Here is a 14072-nt window from a genome sequence, read left to right as displayed (position 1 = left end):
CACCATGGTGAGGGACACTGGGGACATGGCAGGGACATGGGGACACTGACACTCCTTGCTGTCACCTGGTGTCTCCATGTCCCCAGTGGGGACAGCACCCATGTCCTGGGGGCCCTGTCCTGATGTCCCCAATGTCCCCTGATGTCCCCAGTATCCCCAAGGACAATGACCTGGATTTGGGCTCACCTGGGCGCTGGCCCTGCCTTGTGTCCCCTCATTGTCCCCATGTCCCTCCTTGGGGACAGCACCCATGTTCTGGTGGCTCTGTGGGTGCCATGTCCCCAATGTCCCCGATGTCCCTGATGTCCCCAGTGTCCCATGATGTCCCCAATGTCCCCAGTGTCCCATGATGTCCCCCCAGGGGACAGTAACCTGGATTTGCGCTCACCTGGGGGCTGGCCTTGCCCGGTGTCCCCTCAGTGTCCCCATGTCCCTCCTTGGGGACAGTGCCCATGTTCTGTGGCTCCGTGGCTTCCATGTCCCCATGTTCCCTGGTGTCCCTGATGTCCCCAAGGGACGGTGACCTGGATTTGGGCTCACCTGGGCGCTGGCCCTGCCCGGTGTCCCCTCAGTGTCCCCATGTCCCTCCTTGGGGACAGCGCCCATGTTCTGGTGGCTCTGTGGGTGCCATGTCCCTGATGTCCCCGATGTCCCCGATGTCCCCAGATCCTGCAGACGGGCCAGGAGATCCTGGAGCTGGACACGAGCGGCTTCGCCACGCAGGGCCCGACCGTGTTCGCTGGGAACCTGGGCCAGGGCCAGTTCATCGTGCAGGTGTCACCGCTGGGGCTGCGGCTGCTGCAGGGCGGTGAGTGACACACCTGGGGACAGGGACACACCTGGGGACACACCTGGGCCAGGGCCAGTTCATCGTGCAGGTGTCACCGCTGGGGCTGCGGCTGCTGCAGGGCGGTGAGTGAGGGACACACCTGGGGACAGGGACACACCTGGGGACAGGGACACACCTGGGGACGCACCTGGGGACACACCTGGGGACAGGGACACACCTGGGACACACCTGGGGACACACCTGGGCCAGGGCCAGTTCATCGTGCAGGTGTCACCGCTGGGGCTGCGGCTGCTGCAGGGCGGTGAGTGAGGGACACACCTGGGGACAGGGACACACCTGGGGACAGGGACACACCTGGGGACACACCTGGGCCAGGGCCAGTTCATCGTGCAGGTGTCACCGCTGGGACTGCGGCTGCTGCAGGGCGGTGAGTGACACACCTGGGACACACCTGGGGACACCTGGGGACAGGGACACACCTGGGGACACCTGGGAGACACCTGGGGACAGGGACACACCTGGGACACACCTGGGGACAGGGACACACCTGGGACACACCTGGGACACACCTGGGGCCAGGGACACACCTGGGGACACACCTGGGACACACCTGGGGACAGGGACACACCTGGGACACACCTGGGGCCAGGGACACACCTGGGGACACACCTGGGACACACCTGGGGACAGGGACACACCTGGGACACACCTGGGACAGGGACACACCTGGGGACACCTGGGACACACCTGGGGACAGGGACACACCGGGACACACCTGGGGACACACCTGGGACAGGGACACACCTGGGACACACCTGGGACAGGGACACACCTGGGGACACACCTGGGACAGGGACACACCTGGGACACACCTGGGACAGGGACACACCTGGACACACCTGGGACAGGGACACACAGGGACATACCTGGGACGGTGACACACCTGGACACACCTGGGGACAGGGACACACCTGGGGACAGGGACACACCTGGGACACACCTGGGCTGACATGGAGGGGTCCCAGCAGCTCAGTTTTGTGCCCGGGTGTGACATCAAGGGGGTGGCACAGGAAGAGGTGACACCGAGGGGTGGCACCAGGGTGACAGCACTGGGTCATTCTTGGGGGTGCAGTGACAGTGAGGTGACATTGGCAGGTGACACAGGGGGTGACGCAGGGGTGCTGTGACATTGCTGTGACATTGCTGTGCCACTGCTGTCCCCTCACAGTGACCCAGCTGCACTTTGTCCCCGTGGATTTGGGGTGACATTGCTGTGACACTGACTGTGTGACATTGTGTGACATTGCTGTCCCCTCACAGTGACCCAGCTGCACTTTGTCCCGGTGGGTTTGGGGTGACATTGCTGTGACAATGTGACATTGCTATGCCACTGCTGTCCCCCCACAGTGACCCAGCTGCACTTTGTCCCCGTGGGTCTGGGGTGACATTGCTGTGACAATGATGTGACAATGTGACACTGTGCCACTGCTGTCCCCTCACAGTGACCCAGCTGCACTTTGTCCTGGTGGGTTCGGGGTGACACTGCTGTGACAATGTGACATTGCTGTGCCACTGCTGTCCCCTCACAGTGACCCAGCTGCACTTTGTCCCGGTGGGTTTGGGGTGACACAGGGGTGTGACAATGATGTGACACTGACTGTGTGACATTGCTGTCCCCTCGCAGTGACCCAGCTGCACTTTGTCCCCATGGATTTGGGATGACACTGCTGTGACAATGTGACATTGCTGTGACAATGTGACAATGTGCCACTGCTGTCCCCACAGTGACCCAGCTGCACTTTGTCCCGGTGGGTCTGGGGTGACACTGCTGTGACACTGCTGTGACAATGTGACACTGACTGTGTGACATCGCTGTCCCCTCACAGTGACCCAGCTGCACTTTGTCCCGGTGGGTTTGGGGTGACATTGCTGTGACAATGTGACAATGTGCCACTGCTGTCCCCTCACAGTGACCCAGCTGCACTTTGTCCCAGTGGATCTGGGGTGACACTGCTGTGACACTGACTGTGTGACATTGCTGTCCCCTCACAGTGACCCAGCTGCACTTTGTCCCTGTGGACCTGGGCTCCCCCATTGTTCACTGCGCCGTGGCCGATCCCTTTGGGGTCCTGCTCAGCGCCGACGGCCACCTGGCCACCTTCACCCTCAAGGGGGACACCTATGGCGGCCGCGCCCCGCGCCTGGCGCTGCTGCGGCCACCCGTGTCACACGTGAGTGTCACTGTGTCACCAGTGTCCCCAACCATCCCTGACTGTCCCCAGCCATCCCCAACCCTGCCTGGCCCTGCTGCACCCGCCCGTGTCACACGTGAGTGTCACCAATGTCCCCAGTGTCCCCAGCCATCCCTGACTGTCCCCAGCCATCCCTGACTGTCCCCAACCCTGCCTGGCCCTGCTGCGGCCACCCGTGTCACACGTGAGTGTCACCAATGTCCCCAACCATCCCTGCCTGTCCCCAACCATCCCTGCCTGTCCCCAACCATCCCCAACCCTGCCTGGCCCTGCTGCGGCCACCCGTGTCACACGTGAGTGTCACCAATGTCCCCAACCATCCCTGCCTGTCCCCAACCATCCCTGCCTGTCCCCAACCATCCCCAACCCTGCCTGGCCCTGCTGCGGCCACCCGTGTCACACGTGAGTGTCACCAATGTCCCCAACCATCCCTGCCTGTCCCCAACCATCCCTGCCTGTCCCCAACCATCCCCAACCCTGCCTGGCCCTGCTGCGGCCACCTGTGTCACACGTGAGTGTCACCAATGTCCCCAGTGTCCCCAGCCATCCCTGACTGTCCCCAACCCTGCCTGGCCCTGCTGCGGCCACCTGTGTCACACGTGAGTGTCACTGTGTCCCCAACCCTTCCTAACCCTGCCTGGCCCTGCTGCGGCCACCTGTGTCACACGTGAGTGTCACTGTGTCACCAGTGTCCCCAACCCTTCCTAACCCTGCCTGGCCCTGCTGCGCCCGCCTGTGTCACACGTGAGTGTCACTGTGTCACCAGTGTCCCCAGCCATCCCTGACTGTCCCCAACCCTGCCTGACTGTCCCCAACCCTGCCTGGCCCTGCTGCGGCCACCTGTGTCACACGTGAGTGTCACCAATGTCCCCAATGTCCCCAACCCCTCCTAACCCTGCCTGGCGCTGCTGCGGCCACCTGTGTCACACGTGAGTGTCACCGTGTCACCAGCCATCCCTGACTGTCCCCAACCATCCCCAACCCTGCCTGGCGCTGCTGCGGCCACCTGTGTCACACGTGAGTGTCACTGTGTCCCCAATGTCCCCAACCCCTCCTAACCCTGCCTGGCCCTGCTGCGGCCACCCGTGTCACACGTGAGTGTCACTGTGTCCCCAACCCTTCCTAACCCTGCCTGGCCCTGCTGCGGCCACCTGTGTCACACGTGAGTGTCACCAATGTCCCCAATGTCCCCAACCCCTCCTAACCCTGCCTGGCCCTGCTGCGGCCACCCGTGTCACACGTGAGTGTCACCGTGTCCCCAACCCTGCCTGGCCCTGCCTGGCCCTGCTGAGGCCACCCGTGTCACATGTGTCACCAATGTCCTCAACCATCCCTGACTGTCCCCAACCCTGCCTGGCCCTGCTCTGGCCACCTGTGTCACATCTGAGTGTCACGAACTGTCCCCAGTGATGTCCCCACTGTCCCCGTGGCAGCCCTGGTGGGTGACAGTGCTGTGCCTGTACAGGGACCTTTCCAGAACGTCCCCAGTGATGTCCCCAATAACCCTAATGTCCTCAATGTCCCCAGTGATGTCCCCAATGTCCCCAATGATGTCCCCAATGTCCCCGCAGCCATCCCAGGTGACCACGCTGTGCCTGTACTGGGACCTTCCAGAATGTCCCCAATGTCCCTGATGTCCCCAGTGATGTCCCCAATGTCCCCAGTGATGTCCCCCCTGTCCCCGCAGCCGTCCCGGGTGACTGCGCTGTGCCTGTACTGAGACCTTTCTGGAATGTCCCCAGTGATGTCCCCAATGATGTCCCCAATGTCCCCAGTGATGTCCCCAGTGATGTCCCCAATGATGTCCCCAATGTCCCCCCTGTCCCCGCAGCCATCCCGTGTGACCGCGCTGTGCCTGTACCGGGACCTTTCCGGAATGTTCACCACCGAGAGCCGCGCCCCCCGCGAGGAGCCCCCGCCCCGCCCCCACGCTGAGGCCGAGACCCTCATCCAGGACCTCAGGTGGGTCACACGGGCCCAGGGGTGTCCCCAGGTGTGTCCCCAGGTGTGTCCCCAAGGTGTCCCCAGGTGTGTCCCCAAGGTGTCCCCATCTGTGTCCCCAGGTGTGTCCCCAAGGTGTCCCCATCTGTGTCCCCAGCTGTGTCCCCAGGTGTGTCCCCAATCTCGAGGCGTTTCTGCTTGTGTATCCAGGATGTTCCCAGGTGTATCTCCAGGTGTCCCCAAGGTGTCTCCAGGTGTTCCCAGTTGTGTCTCCAGGAATATTTTCAGGTGTCCCCACAGGTGTCCCCATATGTCCCCAATCTCCAGGTGTTCCTGCCTGTGTGTCCAGGGATGTCCCCAGGTGTCCCCAGGTGTCCCCAGTCTCCAAATGTTCTCAGTTGTGTCTTTAGGGATGTTCTCAGGTGTCCCCAGGTGTCCCCAGGCCCCCGGGTGTTCCTGGTTCTGTCCCCAGGTGTGCCCAGCTGTCCCCAGGGGTGTCCACAGGTGTCCCCAGTCTCCAGGTGTTCCCAGTTGTGTCTTTAGGGATGTTCTCAGGTGTCCCAAGGTGTCCCCAGGTGTCCCTGGTTGTGTGTCCAGGGATGTTCTCAAGTGGATCCAGGTGTGCCCAGGTGTCCTCAATTGTGCCCAGGTGTCCACAGGTGTATCCACAGGTGTCCCCAGGTGTTCCCAGTTGTGTATCCAGGATGTTCTCAGGTGTCCCCTCTCCCGCAGTGGCTCCGTTGACGATGAGGAGGAGATGCTCTATGGGGACTGGGGGTGTCTCAGGTGTATGTCAGGTGTGCCCAGGTGTCCCCAGGTGTATCCCAGGTGTGCCCAGGTGTCCCCAGGTGTATCCCAGGTGTATCCCAGGTGTATCCCAGGTGTCCCCTCTCCCACAGTGGCTCCGTTGATGATGAGGAGGAGATGCTCTATGGGCACTGGGGGTGTCTCAGGTGTATGTCAGGTGTATCCCAGGTGTATCCCAGGTGTCCCCAGGTGTATCTCAGGTGTATCCCAGGTGTATCCCAGGTGTCCCCAGGTGTATCTCAGGTGTCCCCATCTCTCCCGCAGTGGCTCCGTTGACGATGAGGAGGAGATGCTCTATGGGGACTGGGGGTGTCTCAGGTGTCTCAGGTGTATCCCAGGTGTCCCCATGTGTCTCAGGTGTATCCCAGGTGTATCCCAGGTGTATCCCAGGTGTCCCAGGTGTATCCCAGGTGTATCCCAGGTGTATCCCAGGTGTATCTCTCCCGCAGTGGCTCCGTTGATGATGAGGAGGAGATGCTCTATGGGGACTGGGGGTGTCTCAGGTGTATCCCAGGTGTCCCCAGGTGTATCCCAGGTGTATCCCAGGTGTCCCCAGGTGTATCCCAGGTGTATCTCAGGTGTATCCCAGGTGTCCCCAGGTGTCCCCAGGTGTATCCCAGGTGTCCCCATGTGTCTCAGGTGTCTCAGGTGTATCCCAGGTGTATCCCAGGTGTCCCCAGGTGTCCCCAGGTGTATCCCAGGTGTCCCCAGGTGTATCTCAGGTGTCCCCTCTCCCACAGTGGCTCTGTTGATGATGAGGAGGAGATGCTCTATGGGGACTGGGGGTGTCTCAGGTGTCCCCAGGTGTATCCCAGGTATCCCCAGGTGTATCTCAGGTGTCCCCTCTCCCGCAGTGGCTCTGTTGATGATGAGGAGGAGATGCTCTATGGGGACTGGGGGTGTCCCCAGGTGTATCCCAGGTGTCCCCAGGTGTCCCCAGGTGTCCCCAGGTGTCTCAGGTGTATCCCAGGTGTCCCCAGGTGTCCCCAGGTGTCCCCTCTCCCGCAGTGGCTCCGTTGATGATGAGGAGGAGATGCTCTATGGGGACTGGGGGTGTCTCAGGTGTATCCCAGGTGTCCCCAGGTGTCCCCAGGTGTCTCAGGTGTATCCCAGGTGTCCCCAGGTGTCTCAGGTGTCCCCAGGTGTCCCCAGGTGTATCCCAGGTGTATCTCTCCCATAGTGGCTCCGTTGACGATGAGGAGGAGATGCTCTATGGGGACTGGGGGTGTCTCAGGTGTATCTCAGGTGTCCCCAGGTGTCCCCAGGTGTATCTCAGGTGTCCCCTCTCCCATAGTGGCTCTGTTGACGATGAGGAGGAGATGCTCTATGGGGACTCGGGGGGCTCCGGCCGTTCCCCGCCCCGGGAGGAGCCGCGGAGGGCGGGGCCCCCCGAGAGAGACCCCGCCCCCCTGAGCCCTGACCCCTCCCACTGGTGCGTGCTGGCCCGGGAGAACGGCAACATGGAGGTACTGGGGATACTGGGGATACTGGGGATGGGGACTGGGGATACTGGGGATACTGGGAATGGGGAATGGGGACACTGGGAATGGGGACTGGGAGGGACTGGGAATGGCACTGGGAGGGACTGGGGATACTGGGAATGGGGACTGGGGATGGGGACTGGGGATACTGGGAATGGGGACTGGGAGCACTGGGAGCACTGGGAATGGGGACTGGGAGCACTGGGAGCACTGGGAATGGCACTGGGAGGGACTGGGAGCACTGGGAATGGCACTGGGAGGGACTGGGGGCACTGGGAATGGCACTGGGAGGGACTGGGGGCACTGGGAATACTGGGAATGGCACTGGGAGCGACTGGGAGCACTGGGAATGGGGACTGGGAGCACTGGGGACACTGGGAATGGCACTGGGAGGGACTGGGAGCACTGGGAATACTGGGAATGGCACTGGGAGCGACTGGGGACACTGGGAATGGGGACTGGGAGCACTGGGAGCACTGGGAATGGCACTGGGAGGGACTGGGAGGGACTGGGGATACTGGGAGCACTGGGGATGTTTTCTGTCTGGAATTCCCATTGTTTTCCTGTCACAATTCCCATTTCCCCACCAGGATTCCCATTTGTTTTCCCCCCATAATCCCAGGTTTCCCACCAGGATTCCCATTTGTTTTCCCCCCATAATCCCAGGTTTCCCACCAGAATTCCCACTGTTTTCCCTCTGCAATTCCCATTGTTTTCCCTTCCCAATTCCCATTTCCCCTCCTGAACTCCTCTTGTTTTCCCCTCCCCATAATCCCAATTTCCCACCAGAATTTCCATTTCCCATCAGAATTCCCATTATTCCCCCCCTCCCAAATCCCATTGCTTTCCCTCTGGAATTTTTCATTTCCCTCTGCAGTTCCCGTTGTTTTCCCGCCACAATTCCCACGTTCCAGGTGCTGTTTTCCAGCTGAAATTCCCATTATTTTCCTGTTCAAATTCCCATTGTTTTCCCACCATAATTCCCATTATTTTCCTGTTCAAATTCCCATTGTTTCCCACCAGAATTCCCATTATTTTCCTGTTCAAATTCCCATTGCTTTCCCCCTGTAAGTTTTATTTTCCCACCAGAATTTCTGTGGTTTTTTCCCCATCACTCCCGTTGTTTTCCCATCAGAATTCCCATTTTTTCCTCCCATAATTCCCATTTTTCCTCCCATAATTCCCATTTTTTCCCCCATAATTCCCACTTTTTTCCCCCATAATTCCCATTTTCCCCCCGGTTTCTTTTCCCCTCATCTCTCTCAGGTCCCCTAATGTCACCTGCTGTTCCTGGTGAGGAACTTCCTGTTATTTTTCCCCCATAATTCCCATTTTTCCCCCAATAATTCCCATTTTTTCCCATTTTTTTTCTCTTTTTTTCCCATTTCCCCCAGCTCTCCCAGGTTCCCAAGCATCACCTGCTGTTCCTGGTGAAGAACTTCCCCTTGTTTTCCCCCATAATCCCCATTTTCCTTCCCATAAATCCTCATTTTCCCCCCATAATTCCCATTTTAACCCCATAATTCCCATTTTTCCCCCAATAATTCCCATTTTTTCCCATTTTTTTTCTCTTTTTTTCCCATTTCCCCCAGCTCTCCCAGGTTCCCAAGCATCACCTGCTGTTCCTGGTGAAGAACTTCCCCTTGTTTTCCCCCATAATCCCCATTTTCCTTCCCATAAATCCTCATTTTCCCCCCATAATTCCCATTTTAACCCCATAATTCGCATTTTAACCCCGTAATTCCCAAAATTCCAATTTATTTTTCCCATTTTTTCCCCATTTCTGCCCAGATTTTCCAGGTCCCCGAGTGGCGCCTGGTGTTCCTGGTGAAGAACTTCCCATTGTTTTCCCTCATAATTTCCATTTTTCCCCCATAATCCCCATTTTTAACCCCAAAATTCCCATTTTTCTCAATTTTCCCGTTCCTGCCCAGATTTACCAGGTCCCCCAGTGATGCCTGGTGTTCCCATTGTTTTCCTGTCACAATTCCTGTCACTTCCCCCCATAATTCTCATTTTTAACCCCATAATTCCCATTTTAACCTCATAATTTCCATTTTTAACCCCATAATCCCCATTTTCTCTCCCATAATTCCCAAAATTCCCATTTTTCTCCCATTTTCCCCATTCCTGCCCAGATTTTCCAGGTCCCCGAGTGGAGCCTGCTGTTCCTGATGAAGAACTTCCCATTGTTTCCCCTCATAATCCCCATTTTTAACCTCATAATTTCCATTTTTAACCCCATAATTCCCATTTTAACCCCATAATCCCCATTTTTAACCCCAAAATTCCCGTTTTTCTCCCATTTTTTCCCATTTCTGCCCAGATTTTCCAGGTCCCCGAGTGGTGCCTGCTGTTCATGGTGAAGAATTTCCCATTGTTTTCCTGTCACAATTCCTGTCGTTTTCCCCCCATAATCTCCATTTTCCCCCCCATAATTCCCATTTTTCCTCCATAATTCCCATTTTTCTCCCATTTTTTCCCAATTTTCCTGTGTTTTTCCCCAGACCTACCAGGTCCCTGAGCATCACCTGCTGTCCCTGGTGAAGAACTTCCTCTTGCTTTCCCTCCACAATCCCCATTCAAATTCCCATTTTAACCCCAGAATTCCAAGCTTTTCCCCCATAAATCCCCATTTTCTCTCCCATAATTCCATTTTCCCCCCATAATTCCCAAAATTCCCATTTTTCTCCCATTTTCCCCATTTCTGCCCAGGTTTTCCAGGTCCCTGAGTGGTGCCTGCTGTTCCTGGTGAAGAACTTCCCATTGTTTTCCCTTCATTTTCCCCCCATAATCCCCATTTTTAACCCCATAATTCCCATTTTCCTCCTCATAATCCCCATTTTTAACCCCATTATTCCCAATTTTCCCATTTCTGCCCAGATTTTCCAGGTCCCCGTTTGGCGCCTGCTGTCCCTGGTGAAGAACTTCCTCTTGCTTTCCCTCCACAATCCCCATTGAAATTCCCATTTTTAACCCCATAATTCCCATTTTTCCCCCCCATAATTCCCAGTTTAATTCCCATTTTTCCCCCTCATAATTCCCAGTTTAACCCCAAAATTCCCAATTTTCCTGTTTCTGCCCAATTTTCCAGGTCCCCAAGTGGCGCCTGCTGCTCCTGGTGAAGAATTTCCCATTGTTTTCCCCCCATAATCTCCATTTTAAGCCCCATAATCCTCATTTTCCCCCCCACAATCCCCATTGTTTTCCCCCATAATCCCCATTTTCCCCCCCCATAATCCCCATTTTTAACCCCAAAATTCCCGTTTTTCTCCCATTTTCCCCATTTCTGCCCAGGTTTACCAGGTCCCCGAGTGGCGCCTGGTGTTCCTGGTGAAGAACTTCCCATTGTTTTCCTGTCATTCTCCCCCCATAATTTCCATTTTTTCCCCCATAATCCCCATTTTTCACCCATAATCCCCATTTTTAACCCCAAAATTCCCAATTTTCCTGTTCCTGCCCAGATTTACCATGTCCCCGAGTGGCGCCTGGTGTTCCTGGTGAAGAATTTCCCATGGTTTTCCCCCATAATCCCCATTTTCCTTCCCATAATTCCCATTTTTAACCCCAAAATTCCCATTTTTAACCCCATAATCCCCATTTTTAACCCCAAAATTCCCATTTTCCCATTCCTGCCCAGATTTACCAGGTCCCCGAGTGGCGCCTGGTGTTCCTGGTGAAGAACTTCCCATTGTTTTCCTGTCATTCTCCCCCCATAATTCCCATTTTTAACCCCATAATTCCCATTTTTTCCCCCATAATTCCCATTTTTAACCCCAAAATTCCCAATTTTCCCGTTCCTGCCCAGATTTACCAGGTCCCCGAGTGGCGCCTGGTGTTCCTGGTGAAGAATTTCCCCGTGGGCCAGCGCGTCCTGGTGGATTCGTCCTTCGGGCAGCCCCCGGCCGAGCCCCGCAAGGACGAGAGGGGCGAGAGGGAACTGCCCCACGTCAGGGAGCTGCTGCTGGTGGGGCTGGGCCGCGCCCAGAGCCGCCCCTTCCTGCTGGTAACAGCAAACTGGGGATACTGGGAGCACTGGGAACCATGGGAATGGCACTGGGAGTGATGGGAGCCATGGGAATGGCACTGGGAGCACTGGGAGTGATGGGAATGGCACTGGGATGGGCACTGGGAATGGCACTGGGAACTGCCCCACGTCAGGGAGCTGCTGCTGGTGGGGCTGGGCCGCGCCCAGAGCCGCCCCTTCCTGCTGGTACTGCCCAAACTGGGAGCACTGGGAGTGATGGGAACCATGGGAATGGCACTGGGAGTGATGGGAGCCATGGGAATGGCACTGGGAGCACTGGGAGTGATGGGGATGGCACTGGGATGGGCACTGGGAACTGCCCCACGTCAGGGAGCTGCTGCTGGTGGGGCTGGGCCGGGCCCAGAGCCGCCCCTTCCTGCTGGTACTGCCCAAACTGGGAGCACTGGGAGCGATGGGAGTGATGGGAATGGCACTGGGAGCACTGGGATGGGCACTGGGAACTGCCCCACGTCAGGGAGCTGCTGCTGGTGGGGCTGGGCCGGGCCCAGAGCCGCCCCTTCCTGCTGGTAACAACAAACTGGGAGCACTGGGAGCACTGGGAGTGATGGGAATGGCACTGGGAGTGATGGGAATGGCACTGGGAATGGCACTGAGATGGGCACTGGGAACTGCCCCACGTCAGGGAGCTGCTGCTGGTGGGGCTGGGCCGGGCCCAGAGCCGCCCCTTCCTGCTGGTAACAACAAACTGGGGATACTGGGAGCACTGGGAGTGATGGGAATGGCACTGGGAGTGATGGGAGCCATGGGAATGGCACTGGGAGCACTGGGATGGGCACTGGGAGCACTGGGATGGGCACTGGGATGGGCACTGGGAGCACTGGGATGGGCACTGGGATGGGCACTGGGAGCACTGGGAGCTGCTGCTGGTGGGGCTGGGCCGCGCCCAGAGCCGCCCCTTCCTGCTGGTACTGCCCAAACTGGGGATACTGGGAATGGCACTGGGATGGGCACTGGGAGTGATGGGAGTGATAGGAGTGATGGGATGGGCACTGGGAGTGATGGGAGCCATGGGAATGGCACTGGGAGTGATGGGAATGGCACTGGGAGCACTGGGATGGGCACTGGGATGGGCACTGGGAGCTGCTGCTGGTGGGGCTGGGCCGCGCCCAGAGCCGCCCCTTCCTGCTGGTACCGCAAACTGGGGATACTGGGAGCACTGGGATGGGCACTGGGAGTGATGGGAGTGATGGGAATGGGCACGGGGAGTGATGGGATGGGCACTGGGATGGGCATTGGGAACTGCCCCACGTCAGGGAGCTGCTGCTGGTGCTGGTACCGCAAACTGGGGGTACTGGGAGCACTGGGAGTGATGGGAATGGCACTGGGATGAGCACTGGGAACTGCCCCACGTCAGGGAGTGATGGGAATGGCACTGGGAGCACTGGGAGCTGCTGCTGGCGGGGCTGGGCCGGGCCCAGAGCCACCCCTTCCTGCTGGTACTGCCCAAACTGGGGATACTGGGAGCACTGGGAACCATGGGAATGGCACTGGGTGCACTGGGAGTGATGGGAGCCATGGGAATGGCACTGGGAGCACTGGGAGCACTGGGATGGGCACTGGGATGGGCACTGGGAATGGCACTGGGAGCTGCTGCTGGTGGGGCTGGGCCGCGCCCAGAGCTGCCCCTTCCTGCTGGTACTGACAAACTGGGAGCACTGGGAGTGATGGGAACCATGGGAATGGCACTGGGAGTGATGGGAGTGATGGGATGGGCACTGGGAGTGATGGGAGCACTGGGAGCACTGGGAATGGCACTGGGAGCACTGGGAATGGCACTGGGAGCACTGGGAGCTGCTGCTGGTGGGGCTGGGACGGGCCCAGAGCCGCCCCTTCCTGCTGGTACCGCAAACTGGGGATACTGGGAGCACTGGGAGTGATGGGAATGGCACTGGGAATGGCACTGGGTGGATTTTTGGGGTGATTTTGGGGTTCCCAGGTGGATTTTGGGGTTCTGGGATGGATTTTTGGGGTTTGAGATGGATTTTTGACATTCCCTCACCATTTTGGGAGTTCTGGGATGGATTTTGGGGGGGTTTGAGATGGATTTTTGGGGTTCCCTCACCATTTTTGGGGTCCCAGGTGTGTTTTTGGGGTGCCCTGACTGTTTTTGGGGCTGCAGGTGCACGTGGAGCAGGAGCTGCTCCTGTACGAGGGGTTTGGGGTTCTGGGATGGATTTTTGGGGTTCCAAGGTGGATTTTTGGGGTTCTGGGATGGATTTCTGGGTTTGTAGTTGAATTTTTGGGGTTCCAGGTGGATATTTTGGGGTTCCAGGTGGATTTTTGGGGTTCTGGGGTGGATTTAGGGATCCCTTGGATGGATTTTTGGGGTCCCAGGTGCATTTTTGGGGTTCCCAGGTGCATTTTTGGGGTCCCAGGTGGATTTTGGGGTTCTGGGATGGATTTTTGGGGTCCCAGGTGTGTTTTTGGGGTGCCCTGACCGTTTTTGGGGTTGCAGGTGCACGTGGAGCAGGAGCTGCTCCTGTACGAGGGGTTTGGGGTTCTGGGATGGATTTTGGGGTTCCTGGGGTGGATTTTGGGATCCTGGGATGGATTTTTGGGGTTCCTGGGGTGGATTTTGGGATCCTGGGATGGATTTTTGGGGTGCCCTGACCGTTTTTGGGGTTGCAGGTGCACGTGGAGCAGGAGCTGCTCCTGTACGAGGCCTTTGCCCACGACTCCCAGCTGGGCCAGAGCAACCTCAAGGTTCGGTTCCGCAAGGTGAGAGCGGATCTGGGGGATTTGGGGAGATTTGG

General features: G+C 57.9%; 1 protein-coding gene across 8 annotated transcripts in view; it reads left to right on the top strand.

The window, feature by feature from the left end:
• Positions 1-14072, top strand: part of CPSF1 (cleavage and polyadenylation specific factor 1) — an 88745-nt gene that overhangs the window by 48000 nt on the left and 26673 nt on the right. For 7 of the 8 annotated variants that reach the window (XM_077189965.1, XM_077189960.1, XM_077189974.1 and 4 more), the window contains 6 exons: positions 667-808; positions 2843-3021; positions 4874-5004; positions 7085-7256; positions 11080-11277; positions 13948-14037. In XM_077189965.1, coding sequence (XP_077046080.1) covers positions 667-808; positions 2843-3021; positions 4874-5004; positions 7085-7256; positions 11080-11277; positions 13948-14037 — 912 coding nt within the window. Of the gene's footprint in view, positions 1-666; positions 809-1183; positions 1218-2842; positions 3022-4873; positions 5005-7084; positions 7257-11079; positions 11278-13947; positions 14038-14072 lie in introns of all 8 variants that reach the window. The other variant, XM_077189954.1, reaches the window with a different exon arrangement.

The sequence above is a fragment of the Agelaius phoeniceus genome, chromosome 1, assembly GCF_051311805.1.
Source record: "Agelaius phoeniceus isolate bAgePho1 chromosome 1, bAgePho1.hap1, whole genome shotgun sequence".
Classification (NCBI taxonomy): domain Eukaryota; kingdom Metazoa; phylum Chordata; class Aves; order Passeriformes; family Icteridae; genus Agelaius; species Agelaius phoeniceus.
This window is presented reverse-complemented; position numbering and strand designations above follow the sequence as displayed.